This window comes from Tinamus guttatus, unplaced genomic scaffold (genome assembly GCF_059628265.1).
Source record: "Tinamus guttatus ecotype Peru unplaced genomic scaffold, ASM5962826v1 Tinamus_guttatus_pri_ptg000459l, whole genome shotgun sequence".
Classification (NCBI taxonomy): domain Eukaryota; kingdom Metazoa; phylum Chordata; class Aves; order Tinamiformes; family Tinamidae; genus Tinamus; species Tinamus guttatus.
In genome coordinates, this window is record NW_028288993.1 from 9,791,873 (window position 1) to 9,813,249 (window position 21,377).

Here is a 21,377-nt window from a genome sequence, read left to right on the forward strand (position 1 = left end):
GGGATGGGCAGGATCGCGGTGCGGCTGTGGGGTCGCCGGCGTCGCCTCCGTTGCTCCCGTCGGCGGTGGCGAGCTGAACGCCGCGGGTCCCGGCGCCGGCCGCGCTCCCCATAAAAGGCAATGTTTAGGCATCCGCGGGGGACACGCTGGCAGCGGCCCAGGGCCAGGAGCTAAAGGTAGGCCGGGAGCGAGCCTGGCGTTCCCATGGGAGCGCTCACTGCCCCGGCGCGTCTCCGGCGTCCACGGGGAGAGCGCTCCGTGCCCGCGCGGTTATATCGCAGGGCGGCCCGCAACGGCGGCGCAGCTGAACCCCATGAACTCAAGGTTTCTGCGCGGCCTTCGTTGCTCTTTAAAGTCTAGTATCTGTTCTCGTCACACCGCTGGGTTTTCCCCTCCCCGAGCCCGACGAGCGGTTCTGTACTTTGAAAAGAGGCCGCGTGAAGACGGCCCCGTCTGCCTCACGTGAGGCCCTCCCGCGCTCCGCACCGCGGCCGCCGGCGCGGGAGCAAAGTCTCGCTCTGCTCGCGGGGCTGGGGCAGCCGGGCGCTCGCACGGACCCGCTGCACGGGGCGGGAAGCGAGGGGTCCAGCGGCACCGCTCCGGTGCTCCGTGCGGACCGTGTGGGTCCCCGGGGCTTCGCAGCTCCCGAGCGCGCAAGGCCGGTGGCGGAGGTGGCGTTGCCGACTTTCAGTCATCACCAACGGGCTCAAAACACTGTTTTTGGAGGGGGCCGTGGCTCTTTGTGAAATGGTGTCAAATGCGAGCGCTGGTTCTGGCACGGAGAGGAGCGCGCGTGCTGCTCGCACAAAGCGTTTTGACGTTTATTTCACATGCAGAAAGCCAATGAGTTAAGCCATAAAAACCTCTAAGTAGTTCATTTTGGGTGGACATAAAATATTTTCTTGGAGGCAGAAGGTATCCTTCTGAGGGCTGATTTTCATCCTGCCAAAAATCAGCTGAGAAAGTAAGATGAATTTCAGACTCACCTAACTCTGTTTTTTTTCTCCCAGTCTGGTTCTGCCCATGGAACAAAACAAAAAACAAACCCTGCAATTTTTGTTTTAATGATGATTTTGTCGCTTTCCCCGAAGCCTTCCCATTCTCGCTGTGAAATATTTCATCCCGCAGAAGCCTGCGGTGGCGAAGCGTGGGCTGGAGGAGCCGGTTTGCGCCGTGCCAGCCCTGTGCCCCGCACGGTGCTTCCCTGTCACCCGGACCCCTCGCTGTGAGTCTGGGGGCTGGATTTGGTTGACGCCGCTCGGCTGCGGCGCTCGGAAGCGGAGCCCGTCCGGGGGACGTGGCCGGGTGAGCCCGGCGCCGCTGGCCGCGCTCGAGGCTCTCTCGGCTCCCTGGTCCTGATCAAGGTGCCCCGGGATGGAGCCTTCGCCGCTTCCCGCAGCGCCCTCCCGGCACCGCGCCTGGCTGCGCGTCCCTCGCGCACGTAGGAGAGAGCTGCCAGGATTTGCTTAGCGAGTGTGAGCGCACGGAGCACAAAAGGCCTGTCAGGGGGAACTGCGGGGTAATTGCTGCAATTTACAGCCTACGTTTTAATTCTGAGCATTATTTTTTCAACAATAAGGGAGCAGAAATCACATCCGAGCCAGGTGGGGAAAGGGAGCCGGGCTCAGGGGGAGCGGCCGCAGGGTGCCAGCTCCCTCGTCTCATCCGGGGCCTCCAAACGGGACGCCCCGATTCCCTGCGGGACACAGGCCAGCTCCCCACTCCCTTCTTCCAAAGCCTGCGGAGCCGCTGAGGAGGTCCCGGTGCGGGGAGGCCATGCGGGGAGCATCCAGCCGCTGCCTGCGCCAAGCGCCCGGGTTTTGTGGTGCTGCGAAGGCGGGTCCCCGTCCCAGCCAACGGCCGCAGCCCTCGGCCTCTGGCGCGTCCCGCTGTCCCTGCGCGCGGTCCGGCGGGGCTGGAGCTCTCGCCACGCTTGCCCGATGAGCTCGCTCGTCCTTCCCCTCGCAGCCCCGCGCTGCCAATGCCTGCGCGCTCCCGCCGAGGGACCCTCCATGGGCTCCCCAGGAGCTGGGTGGGGGGCACGGCCTCCCTCCACGCACCCCAGGCGCCTTGTCGCGCTCTGCAGCCTCCTCTTCCTCCCCGCTCCCCTGCAGCCCGCGCGAGCGAGCCGTGTCCCAGCTCCGGCTGGCACCGAGCGGCGCCCGGCACCTCCCCGAGGGAGAAGCGCCTCCCGTGGGGTCCGGAGCGGAGGAAACTCCGAGCTTTGTTTCCCTTCCTCGCTCCCCCGCTGCCGCTGACACGCGGGCGGGAGCGCGGGGGCCGGCGAGCGCGGGAGGGAGCGAGGGAGGGAGCGAGGGAGGCGGCGAGCGCCAAGCGGCCGCACCCCTCGTCAGCTTGGGCCGCTGCCACGTTCGTTATTAATGCTCCGTCTAGAGGTCACATTCAGCCGAAACGAGCCCCGGGTCAGCCGGAGGAAAAGATCAGCGCTCGCTCGCTCGCTGCTCCGCCGCGGAGCGCTGGTGGCGGCCCCGCTCCGGCCCCCTTTTCGTTTTTCCTCGCTTTTTCTTGGCACCGTCGGGCACAACCTGCCCGGGAGGGACGGCGGCGGCGGCGGCGGGGGAAGGACGCGTCCCGCGGCGGCGCTCGCATCCACCTTAAGCGGCGCTCGGCGGAGCGCGGCGATGCCGCTGGCGCAGCCCGCGCGGAGCCCGGCAGCCCCGCGCCCCGCTCCGCAGCCCCGGCGCGCGGCCCCCGCCGCCCGCCCATGGCCCTGAGCGTGCCCGGCGCCCGCGGAGCCGCTGCCAAGGGAGCCGCCGGCGGGAGATGAGCGGGGCGGGCGCGCGGGCGGCGCGGCCCGGCGCGGCTCTGAACCCCCCGCATGCTGCGGGCAGGTGCCCCGCCGCGCCACGGCCCCCCGCGAGCACGTAAGTACCGCGCCGGGCACGGGGCGCTCGCGCGGGGCAGCGCGGCGGGAACTCCGCGCCCGTAGTTTGGGTGCCGTGTCGGGGGGGACACCCGGGGAGCCGCGTGGAGCCCCCGGGAGCGCGCGTGGGTCAAGCAGGTGCTGCCGGTTTGCTGGGGGGGCAGTTGCATGTAACGTGAAGAGGAGAGCGGCCGGGTTCCCCGGCGGCGCCCTGGGCATGGCCCCGTGCCGAGCGGGGCACAGGCACCTGCGAGCGCCCGGCCGGGCCGCGCGCTCCTCCCCGCGGGTGCCCCAGGGGCTCCGGGGGCCAAGCAGGGGAAAGGGCAGCCAGGACGCGGCGTCTCGCGGCGCTCTCGGCTTGCAAAGGTCGCGCCGCTCCCGTGTGCTCCCCCCTGCCGCGAACGGGGCCGCGTTGCGCTTCGCTCCGAGCGCGTCAGGGGGTTCCCCGGGGCTGGGGAAGCCGCCGCGCGCGGGGCCCTGCGCTCTGCCCCCGCGGCCGGCGGGTCCTTGCGGGCAATCGGAGCGCGCGGGCTCTGCCCCGGCACGCTGGGAGCTTCACAGTTAAAGCACAGGCTCGTTTCTTGGCTTGCCGCGGCCTTTTGTGGTGCTGAGCGCGCGGTGCGATGCCTGCGCGCGCCGTGCAACGTGATAAGCCCCGGTGCTGGGACGGGGCAGGATCCAGGCAGGGTTTGCGGTTTAACCCTCGGTGCGCTGGACGCGGCCGCTTTTCCCCAGAGCCCTAGAACGGGAACAGGTTTTTTGTTTTGAACCCGGCTCAAAGCACACGTTGCAACTGCTCAGCGCAAACTTCCTCATCTGCGGCTCTGCGGAGCTGGCGCCCGCCCCGCGCGCACACGCACGTGCCCCGTGCGCCCGCGGTGCCCCCGCTCGCTGCGGCGCGTGCCGGGCCGACGCGAGCACCCGTGCCCTGCGTTTTCTGGGTGCGTGGAAGCGGCCGCTCTCGCGCCGGGTGCTGCCTCCGTCCCAGGGATGACACGTGGCAGCCGCTTGGCTAAGGGTCACGGCTGCCTTGGGCCCCGTTCTGTCCCCTTGCTGGCAGGCGGCTGCGGCATGCGGGGCCCTGCGTGCCCCTCACCACAGTCCCTGGTCCCGCAGGGTGGCTCTGGGGATGGAAGGCGAAGACCTTTGGGTGCTCCCTGGTGTTGGGCCCCTTGGGTGCTGCTTGTGAATAGAAAAGCCCCTAAGGAAAGAGGAGGATGCTCCGAGCAGGTTCATTCCCCACAGGCTGCAGCGTGTTCCCTCGGGACAAGGATGGCCCTGGCAGAGCCGTGCAGGGCATGGGAAGGACCGCGGCCGCAGGAGCTGTTTTCCGGGAGGCCTCGTCGGCGCGCGGGCTGCCCAGAGCAGGGTGTGGGTGCCTGCGCCGTGGTGCCTCTGCATGCAGCGCTGCCACCTGCGAGTCCCCGGCACGTGCCCCGCTCCGCCGCCGACGGGGCCACTCGGGTCCGCTCACACCGGCAGCACCGGGCACAGGGCTCCCTGTCGTGCCAAAGGGCATGGGGCTGCAGGGGGTGCCGAGGCCACGGGGGACCATGATCTGCTCCGTCCTCCTCCTCTTCCTCCGCATCGCGCCGGCCCAGGCCTTGCTGCCCCACATTCTCCCAGCCGCAGCTCCCAGGCCCTTCCCAAGGGACAGGGAAGGGAGCCCCACATCCCCGGGGCGGCTTGCCGGGCTCTGTGGCTGCGGGATGTGTTTTGCTCCTCAGACAGTCATCCCAGTGCCTTTTCCCCTTGGAAAGAAAAACAGGCTGCAGCAAGTCAGTCATCCGCTGGCCCGGGCAGGCTGGCGGACGGGTGCTGGTGACCGTATTGTTCCTGTGGAGCTTGGCTTGCGCACAGGGTGTTCCCCATCCTGTGCGAAGAGCGCTGCCCTTGCGCGAGTTTATCTGGATTTAAAGCCTTCTCCTTTCCTCCTTGCCCTGGCCGCAGGTCTCCTTGAGCATGGGCGGAACTGGTCAGCCATTGCCAGGATGGTGGGCTCCAAGACCGTGTCGCAGTGCAAAAACTTCTACTTCAACTACAAGAAGAGACAGAACCTGGACGAGATCCTACAGCAGCACAAGCTAAAAATGGTAAGAATCCTATCTCAGCCCACACCGGGCACCACAGAGATTTCCCGGCAAACGCTCGCGTTGTTCCCGTGCCGAGGGGGAGAGCTTTCCTCCTGGAGAACATGCTGGGCTGCGAGCAGCGGGCACGGGCAGCTCGAGCTGTGCAGGAAGGGGCCGTTTGCCTGTTTGGTCCCAAGAGGTCTGGGGAGGAGGAGGGACGATGCTGGGCGCGAGTTCCCCGTCTGCGGGAGCACGGCGGATGGTGGGGAGATAAAAGGGAGCAGAAAGGAGTGCCGGGTTGTTGTGTCGTAGCCAGAACGTGAGCTCAGTCCCAGCTGTGTAAATCCCTTGAAGCTGGTGAAGTTGGGTCACCTCACATGGGGAGGGACAAATAGAATCGGGGCTGAGAATTCACCACGTTTCTACTGAAATCTGCGGGTGCCAGAGCCCCCCGGCAGCGCTGACACCCGAACTGAAGGCGAGGGCTGCCCATTTATCCCCCGAAATGCAGGGTTTCTTGCACGGTGTCAGGACAGGGAAAGCGAAGGGGGGCTTAGCGCGAAATGTTAATGCTGAGAAGATTGGGCGGCTAATCCCGACACGGCTGTCGCTTCCCTTTGTGCCTGCAAGCAAGTGCGCTCATCCCCGCGTGCCTCGGTTTCCCTGTCAGAACGGGCTGATACTGCTGCTTTTCTTGCTCTAAGGTGCAGGGTGTGGATAATGTGGGGCTTGTTCAGCCTTGTGGAGATAAGGCGGACTGCTACGGAGCAAATAAGGATTATAATTATTTCATTTGTAGAGTATCCTGGGGTTCCCAGTTTCTGGCTAATAGAATTCACATGGCTAAACCCCCAAGGGGTGCTTTGAAAATGCAAAGGACAATGTTCAATGCAGGAATCTCTCCAAGCAAGCTATTACAGCAAGAGTAAAAAGAAAGACAGGAAAACATTCAATGACTCACCCAGGAATTTAATATCCTAGTCAGTCTATAGGAATGAGAAAGAGAGAAGACATTGGCGATGCTTTTTTTTATTAATTCTCTATGCACAGAGACACTCCTGTGTTCCCATGTTTCACTGAATTGTTTTTAGAAACAAAGCAAACAAACTATACAAAGGAGCAAAAAAACCAAACCTATATAAAGACTGGAATGAGATGTGCATAAAGCCCTGTGAATATAAAATGTTATAAAGATATCGTTATTCATTACTGGGGAGAATCTGAAATAAGATCATACGGCTTAGCTGGCAATGGGATTGGTGTATATTAATTTACTCTGCTTCCTAATGTTTCAGAAATTATATCACTGAAGCGTTTTTCTGCAGAACCACATTTTTCCCTGTATCCATCCCTCCAAGGCAGCCACTAGACTTCTCCCGTCTAATTGCTCACTCTCACTTGCAGTTTATATCAGCATCATCATTTTAGTTTTTGAGCACGGGAGGCTATGGGATTTGGTTTTGTAGAAGAACAATGAATGTTCAGCTGTTATTTATTGTGCTCTATTGTTTTGTGGCAACAGCAGATGCCAGAAAGCTGAATAAAATAAAAGAACAACTGAGATTAAATTGCCATAGACCTTCCTTCCTGACTCCTAAATATGTTCCCGAGCAAACCAGGCCTCCTAATCTCTTCCTATACCCAGCAGTGAGCCTTGACCTCTGCAGAGTCAGCACGCGGCAAGCCAGTGTGTCAGCAGGTAGCTTTGCCATGAAATTCCCAATATATTCCCTGACCTCGCCACCACCAGCTAGTGCTGATAGTGCACAAGGAAACAAATTGCCTCTGCTTTTCCTCCTCTTGCTTAAGGAGAGTCAACTTAATTTGCAGATCTCATTAGCTTCCCAAATGTGGCTCGTTAATATTTTGTTGCCTCCTCCTCCAGACAGGTTGTGACACAGGTTTGAAGGGCTCCCTCCCCAAGCCAGGTTTCTCCCAGGCTGGGTTTTAGCAGCGCATGGATGACATGGAGAAGCTGCAAGGATCGATCCATGTTGATAGCCAGCCTAGGATGGGATGCAGAGCCTGGCAAGGTCCCTCGTGCCCCAGAATGTGGCAGAGCAGCGTGAAGTGTCCGCAGTTGGCCTGGCCAGAGCCCGAGGAGCTTGGGGGACAGCGGCACCTGCGCTGTCCCCGAGCATCCCTGCCCTGGCAAGAGCAGGTTCCTCGTCCCGCTGGGCCGGGGCGCCTGCGGGCGAGCGGCCCCGCGGAGCCCGTGCCTCGCGTGCGGGAGCCTGGCAGCGCCGAGGCTGCGTTTATCTGCCCTGCAGTGTGTTTTGGCTTAGCTTGGCTGCTGAGCGGCTCGGATGTGTCCCAGGCATCAGCGTCACTCAGCCCTGACCTTCTGCATGCTGCGCTCTGTAATCTCGGCATTTAGGGAGAGGGGCATTCCGATACACAGCGTCCTCCGGAGCTGCTCTCTTCTCAGCAGCTGCAGATTAGATGCGGTCTTCGCCGCAGACTCTCTGCTGGGCCCTGGTCACTTTGGTCTAGTGAGCACTTGGGCTTCCTTCGGCTCCCGAGCTGAGATGGTTGTTGAATGGAGCCGGTGGAGCGGTGCGAGGCGCAGGAGGCCTGCGGAGCCCCGGCCAAGCCGCATGGCTCTGATTCCCTGCTTGTTGGGCGCTGCTGGATTCGGCATTCAGCTTGCGGAGCTCGTCCGGAAGGAGGGCCTGGTGGTCTCCTCTTCTGGAGATGAATGGTCTTCCCTGCATTTGTGCAGCAGCCTCGGGCTGGAGGCCGAGACCAAGGCTTTTCTTGTCCCGCTGGGCAGAGTCCCAGGGCCGCATCTCTCCTGGCTTTTCCCGTTTAGAAGCAAGGCAGCCGGGGGTGCCCCATGTGCCGCCACGAGGCCTGCGGAGCGCGAGCGACTCCGAAGGGCCAGGCTGGCTCTGCCCACCCGTGGGCCTTGCCATCCTGTGGCTCGAGGCGGCTCAGGCAGGGTCTCTAACGGCACCGTGGTGTCACCGCGACGCAGGAGGGCCCCACCGTGCCGCTAGGAAACGCTGAGGCAGATGCCGAGGGAGGGCAGGATAATGCCGGCCCTGTGTGGGCAGCAGGGCCCGAAGGCCGTTTTGGCTGTTCCTGCCGTGTCAGGTGGCGGCCGCGAGGAGAGGCCAGATTTGTCTGGGCTGCCGCTTCCCGGCGGGGCGGGCGGCCAGGAAGATGTCACGTCCGTGGGCTGCTGGCATGGCCTCCTCGCCACCTCCTCCTCCGGGAGAGACGGCGCAGGCGGGAGGGAGGGCAGGATGCAGCGCCGGGAGGGGAAGAGCGGAGGCAGGGACGGAGCGGCCGATCTGCGCCAGGCTCGGAGTCAGCGCCACGGAGCTGGCTGAGCACCAGCGGCTGCAGCAGCCCTGGCCCCCGGGATGGCCGTGCGGAGCAGCGGACGCGGAGCGGCGCAGCGGGAATTGCGGAGCACGGGGGGCTGAGGGTGGGCGCTGCGCCCGCTGCCCCTGGGATGGGGTTCACCATCCCCACTGCCCACAGAGGTCTCTTTGGTGGGGCTCAGCAAGGCAGCCTGGCGCCACATCCTGAAGCTCTGGATCTTCTTGCGAAAATACGTGATGGTAGGTAGAGAGCAGAGCCTGCAGGATGGGCCCCGTGGGCTGCAGTCACACCGATCCGCGAGGAAGTGCCTGTGGCCAGTGTCTGGAAGCCTTCCCATGGCCTCCTGGTTCCCTCTGGGGCTATGGAGAGCACATCCGTGCGACTGCAGATGCCTTGTTCCAGGCATGGCCTCTTCCAGGTCTTCCCCACGGAGCTTGCAGGCAGCATCCCATTCGGCTGCTTCGCTCTGGAGAGACCCAGCTCGCTGAACGCGTAGGTCCGCGTTGCTCCTTGCTCCTCCGCTCTGCTTGGCTCATCGGCAGCCACCCAAAAGCCAAGTACGGTGCTGCGGCCACTTCCCGGATAATTCCCTAGCGGAGAGCCCGCTCCCCGGCTCCACTGAGTCACGGCTCCGTGAGTAAGAGGCGGGCGGGCGGCGAAGCCTTTGCCATAGTAACGCGGCAGCTCCGGCTGCGGGAGCGCGACGTCGAGTCGCTGCCGCGGAGCAAAACACACGACGCCGAGTCGTTGCCTTGGCAGAGGTGCCAGCGCCGGCGGCTCCGCTGCCGCGCGGGACGCAGGGAGTCCCACGCTCCGCTCCCACCGCGCTCAAGCGGCAATGCCTCTCGGGCACTTTTTTTTTTTCCTTTCTCCTGCCCAGTTTGATAAAAATAGAGTTTGAGCAAGCAGCGTTTCTAAGCAAAAAAAGAAAAAGCAGTTTTATTTGTTTGTTTTATCTGGAAGTTTTTTAAAGGATTGAAAAGTTGCAGGGGAGGGCTGGGGGGGAGGGAAGGAATCAGCTCTTCCCAACAGAGAGATCCAAAAGCAAAGTTAATGTTTCCGCCACGGCTTTATCTTTTCATCCATGTAAATAAACGTCCTGCCCACGTCATTCGCATGGAGCTCGCAGAGCGCGCCGGAGATGATAGGCCTGTTCCTACTGGTAATATTTACTCAAGCAACAAGAGCAGGAAACAATAGCAAAGCTGAGACTGTACTTGGGGCCGGGGGTGTCCAGGAGGGAGCAGCGTGTGCGCCCAGGTCCCCTGGCACGTCCTAGAGAGACGGGACGAGATGGGGCTGCCCCGGGGCCGGCGGTGCTCAGGGCTGCTCTTGGCTGCTCCGCTCACCGTGTTGTCCCACGGGTCAGTGCTCTCCGACACGTCCCGTGTTGCTGTCACATGCTGAGTGTCCCACTGGCAGCAGCACCCCGGAGCGCAGGGACTGAAGTCCTTGGGCAGCCCTGGGATGCAGGGAGCCTCTGCATTAATGCACTGGCTGCCGTGTGCCCGGGCCGGGAGTGCAGCTGCCGCCGGGTGAGCGTTGGGACAGGACCATGTGCGTTAACAGCGACGCGTAACGCGGCCGAGGGGATGGGGTGCTCGCGCTGCCCCGGTTTTTGCGCACGCGTCGCCTGCCTGCGCATCGGCGACGTCCCTGCCGCGCAGCTTGGCCGGGGCTCCAGCTCTGCCGTGGCCGGCGCGTCGCGGCGGCACCGCGTCCTGCAGGAGGAGACGCTGCAGCCCAACCACAGCTCTCCGGCGGCGGCCGCTGGATCCTGCTCCGGCCGGCCTGCCGAGGGGCTCCGCCAGCGTGGGTCTACATCCAACCGCTCCACGCAGGGGCTGGGGGGCCCGGGGAGCTTTGGGACATATGGGGGACATGGTGGTGGCAGCATCCCTCGCGTGGTGCAGCTGGGCCGTGGGGTCCGCTCTGACCTTCCTCTGCCTCTTCCCTAGGAGAAGGAAAGGAACGCAAAGAGGAAGAAGAAGAAAGGCACCGCCGTGCAAAATGAAGAAGCGGCCTTCCCTCCCGCAGCCGAGGACGAGGAGATGGAGGTGTCGGGGACGAGCGGCAACGAAGAGGAGATGGCTGAGGAGGCCGAAGGTGAGGAGGGCCGGGGGGACGGCGCGTGGTCCCAGGCAGCCCTGTGTCACTGGCTGCCACGTCCTGTAAGTGCCAGCGGCTGCCAGGGGTGCCTGTCACCCCGAGGAGGCACCGAGGCGATGCCGTCCTGCAGCACGAGGCGCTCGTGACCTTTCGGATGCCTCTGGATTTCACGCTTGCAAGAACTGCCCTGGATCACTGCCCTCCTCCGGTGTCTGTCTGGAGGGATGTTTATTTTGGGAAGGTCGTGCAATGGCAGGAGCTCATGGAGCACTCGCCGCCGGATGCCTGGGGACCTCCCCAGGGTCCAGGTGAGGAGGATCTCAATGGATCGCAAGAAACTGGGTGACTTAGTGGCGCTCCAGGGCCTTCTTCATGGTCTCCAAAGGGTGCACAGGAAGGGCTGCCATGGAAGCATTGGAGGGGACTTTGTCACCCAAATTTAGTCGGTTGCAGGTCCGGCTGGTGCCCCACTATGGGAGAACTGCTGTCCATGCGTGTTGCTCCCCCTCCAGCCGAGCCGTGTGCTCCCAGCAGAGGTGGGACAACACCTTCCCCAAGGACGACTCCTCACCCCGAGGAGGAGACAACCATTCCCTTTGTGGTGGCCACCAGCACCCAGGGACCCGCCGGGCTGCGAGAGCGGGCGCCGCGTGGCCTAGAGGAGAGGCCATGGGGCCGTCGCTGCAGGAGAGCGGGCAGAGCGCGGTGTGGAGCAACGCGGCAGCGCGGTGATGCCACGGGGTGCAGGAGCGCGGTGATGCCACGGGGGGAAGGACCCACTGGGTTTGCAGGGCTCTGCCCCGTCCCGTCTGGGCATCACCGACCCTCCTGCCTGAGCGAGCCGGGCTCCAGGAGGCCCTGCCGCCCTGGCCGCAGCCGGAGCCGCGGTCTCCAGTGTGATTTGATGCACCTTGGCAGGTCTTTTTCCTCCTCATTTTCCTTTTAAGGGAGCGCTTTCCTCTCTCCAAACCGTAGCACAGAAAGGCAACAATTTGGAAGTGACAATTTTAGCTATTTATCGCTTAGAAAGCGCAGCAGTGAGTTGGGGGAAAATGTGCATAATTTTCCAACAATAGCCCCATTTGACTTTTGTCAAAGTAATTTAATAACTTAACCAGCACTACTAGCACCACGCTGATTCCTGGCCTTGGCACCCAGGCTAATGGGACTCGAAATTGAAAATCTTTTCAAGTCGTTGTTGGAAGTGACTCATTACGAGGCAGATTCCAGGTAAATCTTTGTGCGAGGTGATATGCGACTCAGAGACACAATGTAAAAGGTAGTTATTGCTCTTTGGGAGAGCGGTGGAAAGGAAACAATGTATTTTTGAGATTAAAGACCGATCGCTTGACACACTCTGCAGCTTTGCGTTCCTAGAGCTCCAGTTTTCACTTTGCATTCACCCTGCTGGGCAGGGGGGACTGTTTCTAAGCGGGCTGTTGATGTTTCTAAGCGGGCTGTTGAGCGGGATGGACGTGGCAGCAGAGTGAGGGCAATGCCCTGGGCACGGACGTGTCGGAGCAGGGCTGAGCGCGTGGCTCCCGGGCAGCGTTTGGAGACGGGCTCGGGGAGCCGTGTGGCACGCAGGGCACCAGGGGAAGGTCTCCGTGTGGTTTTATTGCATGGTTATTTCTCTGCGTGCAACTCCCCTGCTTGGGAGGAGCATTCATGCCATCGTGGGCTCCCTGTTGGGAGCCTAAAGCCTGGGTCAAGCCGGGACAAGCTGCCCTTGGACGGTGCTCGCATTAGGAGTAGCAGCAGGTGTGTTGCTAAGAGAGATTTTGACCAAACCTACTCTAAATCTGTGTCCTGTCAGTCTTGTGCCCATCATCCTTGGGCGACCACATCTCACAGTTTGATGCGCGTGAGGAAGCTGCTCTGCCCCCTCTTCCGCGAGGGCGAGAGACCTTTGCGCCGAGGTGGATGTGTTGAGATGGGGCCTGAAAGGCAGTGACCCTCCTTGGTGTGTTTGTCCCGGGAGGTTCTGGAGGAAACGGTTCTTTCTCCAGCCGTAGGAGCAGCCTGTTGGCAGCACCTTCACCTGCGGCGCTGCGCAGGCCCCTGCCTTCTGCAGACACCTGCGTTCTCAGCTCGCTTCGGGTCCCTGCTGGATTTCAGACTGATCCTCCGCGCTTAATGATCAACCTGTCCCGAATCGCTGGCAGAGCTCTGCTTTCACTGCCCCTGACCTCCTTCCCTTTTGACACCGCTGGCTGCAACGCCGGCAAACACGCACGGTGCTTTGGGACGTTGCTGCGCTGCCCCGGGGTGGCAGGGGCTGGGTCACGGCTCCTGCGCCAGCAGCAGCGCCCAGCGAGAAGGGCAGGAGCTCTGAGCTATGGGTGAGCGGAGGGAGGACCGCGCGGGGCCCAAGCGACAGAACAGCCCACGCTCCGGATCCGAGTCCTGCTTCCCGCTTGCTGGGTTTGGCAGGGAGCGCCTTTTTGTGCTTGGGTGGGGGTTAGCAATAGCCAGGGCAGTTGTTATGTTGGGCAAGCGAAGAAGCGCAGAGCATCTCTTGGCTTGGTTGGCTCTGGGTGCAGGGGGTCCCGGCTCAGCTCTTCCGAGCCCCGGGATTGTCTCCCCCTCGAAGGAATGAGGGCGTTCTCCTCCCAGGGGAGAGGGCGGAGGCAGCGATATGGGAAGTGAGAATCACAGTCTTATCCTTATTTTTATTTCTTCCCTTTTCTCAGCTGCAGTAAATAACAGCTCCGACACCGAGAGCATTCCCTCGCCGAGGCCCGAAGCCAAAGAGGGAGGCGAAAACGGGGCCAAGGCACCAGCCGGGCCGGGAGGTGACTCCAGCGCAGAACCGGCAGTCAAGTTGGAAGAGGCTCCCACACCCCCCGATGCTCTCGCTGCTCCCACTGCTCCTGCTGCCAACCCCGCTCCTGCCTCCAGCCCTGCTCCGGAGGCAGCTCCCGAGCCGGCCGACAGCGAGGAGAAGGCCCAGGAGGACGTGGTGGTGGACGTGGTGAAAACAGAGGAGCCGGAGGAGAAGGAGAGCGAGGAGCCCTGCAAGAGCGAGGTGAAGAAGGAGGAGACCGAGGAGAGCCAGGACAAGGACAAGGGGAATGACAAGAAGGCGGAAAGCAGTGTCAGCGCTGGAGGAACAGCAGGGGCAGAGGGGACGCCCAAGGCTGAGAAGAAGGAGGGTCATAAAGGCAGTAAAGGTGCCGGCGTGAACCCGGATAGCGACTCCAGCGCGACGTGCAGCGCGGATGAGATGGACGACCAGGACGCTGTGGACAAGAGCAGGTAAGAAGGGCGGCAGCACGGGCTGGGTCAGTGCGTGACCTGCGGGACGCGGAGGTGTGCGTGTGTTGACCCATGCGCACGTTCCTGAGCTCTTTCTTGGGAATATCACCAATAAGGCATTGCTGGAGACGGGAGCCCAGGCTGGCTCTCTTGCTTGTCCACCCCCTTAGATTTCCAAGCAGCAAGGACTAAAATACTGCCCGGGGCTGGATGCTGCTGAAAACAGGCCACGTCCGTGGGTGAGGACAGGGACCTGGATGCTCCTGCGGGCTCTGGCACCCTCCCAAGCGGAGGGCCGTGTCCAGCCGCGTCTCCACGTGGCCTCAGCCCTTTGGCCCGCGCCGGGGCCGGGCGGTGCCATGTGTGCAGCTGTGGGTGCAGAGCCGCGGGCCGCCCGGCTGGCGCAGCGTGGGCGACGTGTCCTTGGGACCAGCTGAGCTGTCCCAAGGCAGAGGCCGGGTTCAGTTATCCGGGCTGGCCCTGTGGGCAGAGGGAGAAGGGGTCTCCCAGTGGTAGGTGCCGCTGGGTGTCCGCCTGTGCCAATGCCTTCCCGAGCTCCCGGACAGCCCCGGTGCCGGCGGCAGAGAGGGCCCCGACCCTCATGGCAGCTCTGACCAGGGGTGGAAACACTGGTGTTTTGGGAGGAGAAACGCCCCGTTCCCTCCTGTCTCTTCCCACCATGGCCATGCAGCCCTCCCTGCCCAAGAGCCTTGCAAACGGGATAGGGTTTCCTGTTTTTTTAAAGTCTTTGTAGTGCCGTTTTCTCTAACGGCTCCTGCTTCCATCCACGCTGGCTCATGGGCCAGGAGGGGCCTCCTGGATGCAGGCTGCCACCACGTAGGAATGGCATCCATGCCAGCTCAGAGCGTGGATCGGGTATGATGCGGATGCCCTTCTCCCCAGCATCCCCTCCTTCCCATGGGGGATAAAACCAGCCTGTAAGAGAAAGGCAGGACCAAACTCCTCAAAACTGGTAGGAACCAATGGGAAGCAAGACAGCAGCAGGACCTCGGCACCTGCAGGCTCCGAGCGGCTTCCCCGGCACCGCTTTGCCCCTCATCAGAGCGATCTCAATGAAACCAGAGGCGCACGTGCCGTTGTCCACGCTCAGGCCGGGCTCAGGTCACCCTCCACATTTGCTGGGGTTGATCTGTGGCCTTTTCCCGTGTTGGCAGCTCGGCGGTGCAGGGGCGCGCGCGGGCGCCGCGTGCAGCCCGCGCCGTCCGCCCCGCGTGGGGGTGATGCTCGCCCACGATGTGGGTGCTCTCTCCAAAAGCCTGGAGCTGCCTGCAGCATCCTGCCTCCCCTCGGAGCGTGCAGGGAGGCGGGAGACGCAGCTCCCGCGGCCGCCATTCCTGCATCCGTCTGCAGTTTGCGCCCGGAGAGCCTGGACCGAGCCGAGGAGCTGCAGCCTCAGCTCGGCCGAGCTGAGGGCGGCCGCTCATCTGTGGTTACGCACCGAGCCTGTGCTCTGAGGGCTGCTGTCGCTGCCAGCACCGCGGGTCAGGGGGAGGTCACGGCGGATGGGAGCGAACGTGTGAGGCCGCGCGCATCCCCCAGCGCGGATTCGCCGGGATGCGCCGCCGTACGCGGTGTGCGGCGCTGCGGCTCGGCCGCCGGCCCGGCGCGGGGGAGCCTCCCCGAGCCCCGGCCTCGTGGCGCTTGCAAGGAGTGCAAGGGAAATTTGGAAACTTGGATGGCCTGGGATGAGTCATGTACGAGCGTGCTGGGTCGCCTGGCAGCTAAAGCAGTCGCACGTCTCATGGTGGAGGTTGCAGAGCTTTGGAGCACGCGGCGTCCTGGTCATCTCCAGGGGACGTGTCCGTCCAGCCCAGGCTCTTCCTTTTGTGCGTGTGTTGACCACATGTATAGGGCCTTGCTGCTCAAGTCGTTTTCCTTCCCCATCCGTTTTCATTGCCCAGCTACAGAGGCACCAGCTGTTGGTTCAGGAGATGCAGGTTAAAAACAGGGGCAGTAGTTGCCGAGGGCCCTTCGTCCCATGTCCCAGTGGCTGCGTGCAGGAAAGGCCGGGGCCTTTCGGAGCAGAGCATCCAGCAAACAGTGCTGTGTCCAGCGCAAGGTTTGGGGAGAAGAGGCATCATAAATGATGTGACTTAAGCAGCGTTATATTGATGAGTTTAAGGTTGATCCTGGCTTTCTAAATCTCAGGATGGCGGAGTGCTTTAGCAAACCTGTGTTGAGCCGGCCTGCCGGCCCTGCTTTGGCAGGGCAGGCTGCTTCCTTGTCCTTGCTGCGGTCCACAGAGAACAAGTTGGATCTTAAGCACTGGGTGCCTCAAATCCCGCTCTGGAATCGACGTGAGCGCAAGGGCCGGGCTGAGCAGCTCCAGCTGGAGCAGCTCCCGGGCTGCGCGCTGGGAAAGCTCCGGCCTCTGCGGACGTGTCCGGCGGAGCCGCTGCCGAGCGCGCCCGGGGGAGGCCGGGCCAGGCGCCCGTCCCGCGCCGTCCTCACGAGGCCGCGCTCGGAGCTGGCAGCGCCGCGAGCCCTTCCCGGGAGCCGGGCAGCTGCGGTGCTGGCAGCCGGAGGTCGGGCAGGGCTGCGCGCGCAGAGCTTGGGAAGATTGGCTTTTATGGAGCAGAATGGGAGAGCAGAGCGGCTGGGGACTGGGGGGATGTGGGGCGGCTCTAAAAGCCCCGCGTGCCGGGGTTTGGAGGCAGAGCACTCTGCAAATGCCACGGGGACGTGGACCCGGAGTCCCCTGGCAGCAGCGCCCGGCTCTGCGCGGCTTGAAGCTCCCTCGGGCCCCCCATCTGGGCAGCCTTTGGGTGCCGTGCCCTGTGCGGTCATTGCAGGACGCAGGGCCGAGGACATTTAGCCACCCCTGGACGGGTCTGCCCTGGCACGCGGGGCGCTCCGGCCGGAGCGGGGGTCCCCGTCCCGCGGCTCCGTGTGCGCTGGGGCCGTGGCAGGCCCAGCACCGTGATGTATTTATTCCCCTCACATGGCCCAGCCACGCTTGTTTATTCATCCAAGGGTGAGCACGGAGTGACCTTGAAATTTATAGGCTGAAGAGAGCAGTGAAATAACAGCTAAAATAAACAAATCAAGCTGTAAACCTTAAAAAACCATGAGGCTGGCTTCAACAAACGGGAGTGGGAGAGAGAGATAGCGGGGATCTCCTGCAGAGACACAGCCCTCGGGGTCTCACCACAGCCCCAGGAGCCAGAAACACCTCGGGTTTGACCGAAGGCTCTTGTCACCGTCCCTGTCCCCTTCCCATGGGGCGCCAGCAGTGCCCGCCTGTCCTGCCGGTGCCGGATGGGTCGGGAAGGGAAAAGCCCCTTGGCTCCGGTAGCACCTTGGAGCAGTGAGTCCCCACCACGCAGTGCGGCCCCAGGGGCAGGGATCCCTGCGGATGCCCTGGATCCCCGTTTTCCGCGCAGGGAGATCCCCGCGGGCCGAGCTCCTCGCCAGCCGCCGCGCTCGGCACGGCCGCGTTCTCAGGCTGTGCCGGCGGGGAGAGGGCAGAGGGCCGAGCACAGCCCGCCTGAGCAGCAAATCCCATCGAAATCCAGCCGCTCGGCTTTCATCAGATCCCAGCGCCCCAGCCGTGCGCACGTGGTCGTTTTCCCAGGCTCCGGCATGGTGACAGAAGCCAGGCCCTGCCCGGGCGCGAGGCTGGGTTTGCAGTGCCGGGGGAGCACCAGGCGGCAGCTCTGGAGGGTGGCACGATGCCCAAATGACATCTGAACTGAGCACCCTGCGCTGGAGCTGCCCCTTCCCGTTCCAGCCTTCAGTTCTCCCTTGGGCATATCGTGGACCACAGCAGCAGCTTGGCTAGAAGGGTTTTGCGCGGGGATAAGGAGGAGAGCGCGGAGTCCCCTCGGGGTTGTCTTCTCTGCAAGCAGGAGCCGAATCCCAGGGCGTTCTCTGGCTCCCTTTGGCCTTCGAAGTCGCCCTGGTCTTGCAGAGCTCTGCAGCTCGTTCAACCCTGTTGGTGCCCGTTGTGTAGGAGGGAGCGATGCTCCGACAGGGCAGCGAGGAGCGATTCCCTGGTGTGCTGGGATCCAGGACTCGAGGTCTCTAACTGCCAAAGTCCCAGCTCAGGACACCTTCCATGGGGCTGTCCTGCTGCTGAGCGGCCTCCTGTCACCCAGGCAGCCTCGTGGGGACTCTGAGGTCTGCGGTGTGGAGGTTGCCTTCTCAGCAGGCCTGTTTGGGGTTGGGATAGCAGCTGGCAGAGCTGGAAACCCGAGTGGCTGTGATCTCCAGGGCCCTCAGCACGAGCAGTGCTCCCCGCTGCTCTTCGCTGATGAAGAGGAGATGATTGAGGCTCACAGCACAAAGCAGAGCGGCGCAGGGCGCGGGGGAGCGGTCGGATGGAGCTCGTCCTTGACGCTGCTCGGGTCAACTCGTGTTTCATGTCCAGGCTGCTGTCCCCCCGGCCCAGCCTGCTCAACACGGCCAGCGACGCCAGGCTGAACTCCTCGCCGCAGAAACCTCTGGACCTGAAGCAGCTCAAGCAGCGCGCGGCCGCCATCCCTCCCATCGTAAGTACCCGCTGACGGGTGCCCCGCACGTTTCTGCACAGCGCTGCCTTCCCTGGGGGGCACCACGGGAGAGTTCGGGTGCGTGACGCTCTCCTGGGTTGCGGGAGAGCTGGTTGGGGCCCAAGAACAAGCAAGGTGCCTTCTGTGCACAGCATGTTCCCAGCTGCTGGAAAGACTCTGTCAGCAGCGTCTGGATGTCTCTTGGGCTCCTTTATCAGAAAAAAGTGAGAGTTCTGGACAGAAAAACCTCGTCATTGCCACATGGCTGTTACCTCCCATCGCTTTAAAGGGAGAGCGGGCACCTTCCCAGCCCAGCGCTTCTCTTGATCCCGTGTGCTCAAAGGACCTACGCTGTGGTCTTGGCTCTGCCCCAGTGCAGAAGAGCTCTTTGTGCCTAGCACAGAGTGACTTGGTCCAGCGTTAACACTGCTAGACCACAACACAAATAATAAACAGTCCACTGAGGACCTGGGCGTTACGGCGGGTTCACTGAGAGCTGTAGTAACACGTAGGAGGCATTTATGCTGTTCCTCTTTGCAAAACTCTGTATTCCCCCTTTCTGGCTATGAAGTAGCACTGAAAGACTGCACATTTTCCCAGGCCGATCGTTTCTCCTGGTGCTGTAGCTTGGGAGGTGACAGAAAGTACCCCACTGTTTTCAGGGTCAAGTTCAGCACGAGAGGAGGAGCATTAGGAGGGTGGGGAGGGAAGAAGTCCCTGATTTCATGTGCTGTGTTTGGAGTTTCCAGGCAGGATCTGTTCCCGATGTGCTCTCAGTTTTCCATGTCACAGCTTAAGATCTGTCTGCTGTAATGTAATTTCTTGCAAAATCTGTAAACACTTAACTAGAGGTCCGAGGTTTTAAACAAGGCAAATCCGAGGCTCTCGTGGTGTCACCAGAACAGATCTGATACTCTTGTGGGAGCAGGAAATACATGTGTTTTTGTTTTAACCTCCTGCGGTTGGGGAGCTTTGGAGCACTGGTCGGGATGGCAAGGCTGGTGGTGATAGTGTGGGGCAGACATGTCTCAGAAGAACAACTTTCCATCTCCTTGAAGACTACTATGGTTATTAACAGTACAGAATCACAGAAACGAATCGCAGAATCACGCAGCACATGCCGAGCATCACCAATTCTCCCTCTTATTCCGCAGATTTCCGAAGGTTTCTCGGAGGGGATATTGCAGAGCGGAAGCGTGAAGCCTCAGGTGCCTCCCCATGCCCTGGCCCTCTACCAGCAGCAGATCACTAAAGCCCACGAGTCTGCCCGCGAGGACGTGCCCCCGGGGAAGCTCCCGCAGGCCCCGCAGCAGCCCGACAAGGAGCCGCAGGCGCCCAGCAGCAGTCCCCGCGGGAAGAGCAGGAGCCCGGCCGGCGGGGACAAGGAAGGTAGGGGCTCCGCGTCCCGCTGTGTTTACCCACACGAGCGCGTGGGGCGGCTGTTTGCAACCGCAGCCTGCCTGCTCTCGGGTGGAAGTTTGCTTCAGCCCTTGAAAGCTCCTTAATAGCATCTCGAAGCAGGAGCAGGGAGGCACGGCTGATTTTCCGTGTTCCTTAGACAGTACATCATGTCTCACTGAGCCCACAGCAAACACCGGGCCAGTGTCGAATGCAGAGGAGGTGAAGATTGCCTTTATTAGCGTCTCTGCCATTCACTGGAGAGCAAAGGGACCTGGAGGGATGCCAGGGCTCTGGGTACAATGACTCTTTTCTACCTTGCTGGCTTTTTATAAAGAATGCTTTTAATGCTCAGCAGGGACCATTATTTCATTTAAATCAATGCTAATACTGTGACTCGGAGTCCAAAGGTTCCTGTAAAGATTCCCAGTGCTTTCTCCCCGGAATAGCTCTGATGTGGTTTGGCTGCCTAATGAGCAATTCAGAGTTTCCCACCAAAGAGCATCTGAAGTGTTATTAGCTTGAGCACCTGGGGATCAAGGTTAAGGAGAATTGGGAAGTCATGATGAGGCCATCCTCTAAATGTGTTTTTCCTCGGAGCGTCAGTTTGTTCCAGTACAAAGTCTGTGTCCCTGTCCCTCATGGCCGGTCTGCACTTCAAAGGACCCTTGAGCTGTTTGGGGGCCTGGTGGCTTCTAGAGACTAGAGCTCGTGAGCTGTCAGGTGTGAAGATGTGGCACTGTCACCAGTGGCACAGTCAAGGAGTGGGGAATTCAGGCTTTGTGAATGTGACATCTCTGGTAGTGGATTCTGCCCCAGGATAGGAGGTGGTTGAATGCAGCTGGAAAACTTTACCGGCTTATTCAGAGTTGGAGGGTGAAGGAGAATGTTACCTGGATTGGGGTCAGCGCTGGAAAATGGATGCGCTAGTTCGCACTTCGTCCAGGATTTCCGCGGTCTGCTCTGCCGTGGCCAGGCCATGATGTTCTTCAAGCAGCAACGTCCTTTGGGTAACTGCTCACCTGGAGAGGAAGGCAGCCCGCCACATGTCACAGAGTTGCCTCCCGCGCAGTAAAGCCTCCAGCTGGTCTTTTTCTGACGGGCTCGTATTTGTGACCCAGGCAGAGGGGGTTCCTTCCAGCGCCCGCTGCCGCGGCGGGTGCTCCGCTCTGAGCTCTTCCTTCGCAGACCGGCCCGTCCCGCGCGGCTCAGCTTCCCGGCGTGCTGTGTGGCACAGCCAGTGCTTGAACCTGCAGCTCCTCACCGCTGGCGTCTGGCCACGGGAAAGGAAGGCAGCTTGAAATCAGGCAGCCTTGTTTGCATTCAGCATAGTGCAGGGTTTCACAGGTTGGAGCTGAACTTCTCCGCTACCGTCGCCTGTTGGCATCATCGTTAAATGCGAGTCTAACATCCAAGTGGATTTTGTACAGCTTCGTTCTTCCCAAAGCACCAGTAGCATCAAGCACTTCATTCTCTGGGCTGCCTCTGCTGTCACACTTCGTCATGCTTTGAGTCTTCCATGTACTGAAACTAATTTTGTTTCCCACCTGCGAGGTGCACACGTGTGGTGCCACCCAGGTGTGGTGGCCGAGGGGTTGTGTGGGTTGGCATGGGGGCATTAGCAGGGATGCGGAGATCTCCGTGGGCCACGTCTGTGTGATCTCCCCATCCCGTGCTCCTGAATTCGGCACGGGTTTTGACTCGCTCAGCAGCTCAGGGCAGTCCCTGCCCCTCGGCAGAGGGGATCACGGCTCAGGATCGGGATAGCCGCGCGGTCCAGCTGGTTAACGCGTCCAACGGGGGAGCCGGCGCTGC

At 61.8% G+C, this 21,377-nt stretch overlaps 1 protein-coding gene across 11 annotated transcripts in view; it reads left to right on the forward strand.

Moving 5' to 3' along the window:
• The window catches only part of NCOR2 (nuclear receptor corepressor 2), a 155,300-nt gene that overhangs the window by 102,624 nt on the left and 31,299 nt on the right, over positions 1-21,377 (forward strand). For all 11 annotated transcript variants that reach the window (XM_088532512.1, XM_088532511.1, XM_088532517.1 and 8 more), the window contains 5 exons: positions 4,835-4,977; positions 10,245-10,392; positions 13,089-13,653; positions 18,044-18,164; positions 19,319-19,553. In XM_088532512.1, coding sequence (XP_088388638.1) covers positions 4,835-4,977; positions 10,245-10,392; positions 13,089-13,653; positions 18,044-18,164; positions 19,319-19,553 — 1,212 coding nt within the window. The remainder of the gene's footprint in view (positions 1-4,834; positions 4,978-10,244; positions 10,393-13,088; positions 13,654-18,043; positions 18,165-19,318; positions 19,554-21,377) is intronic.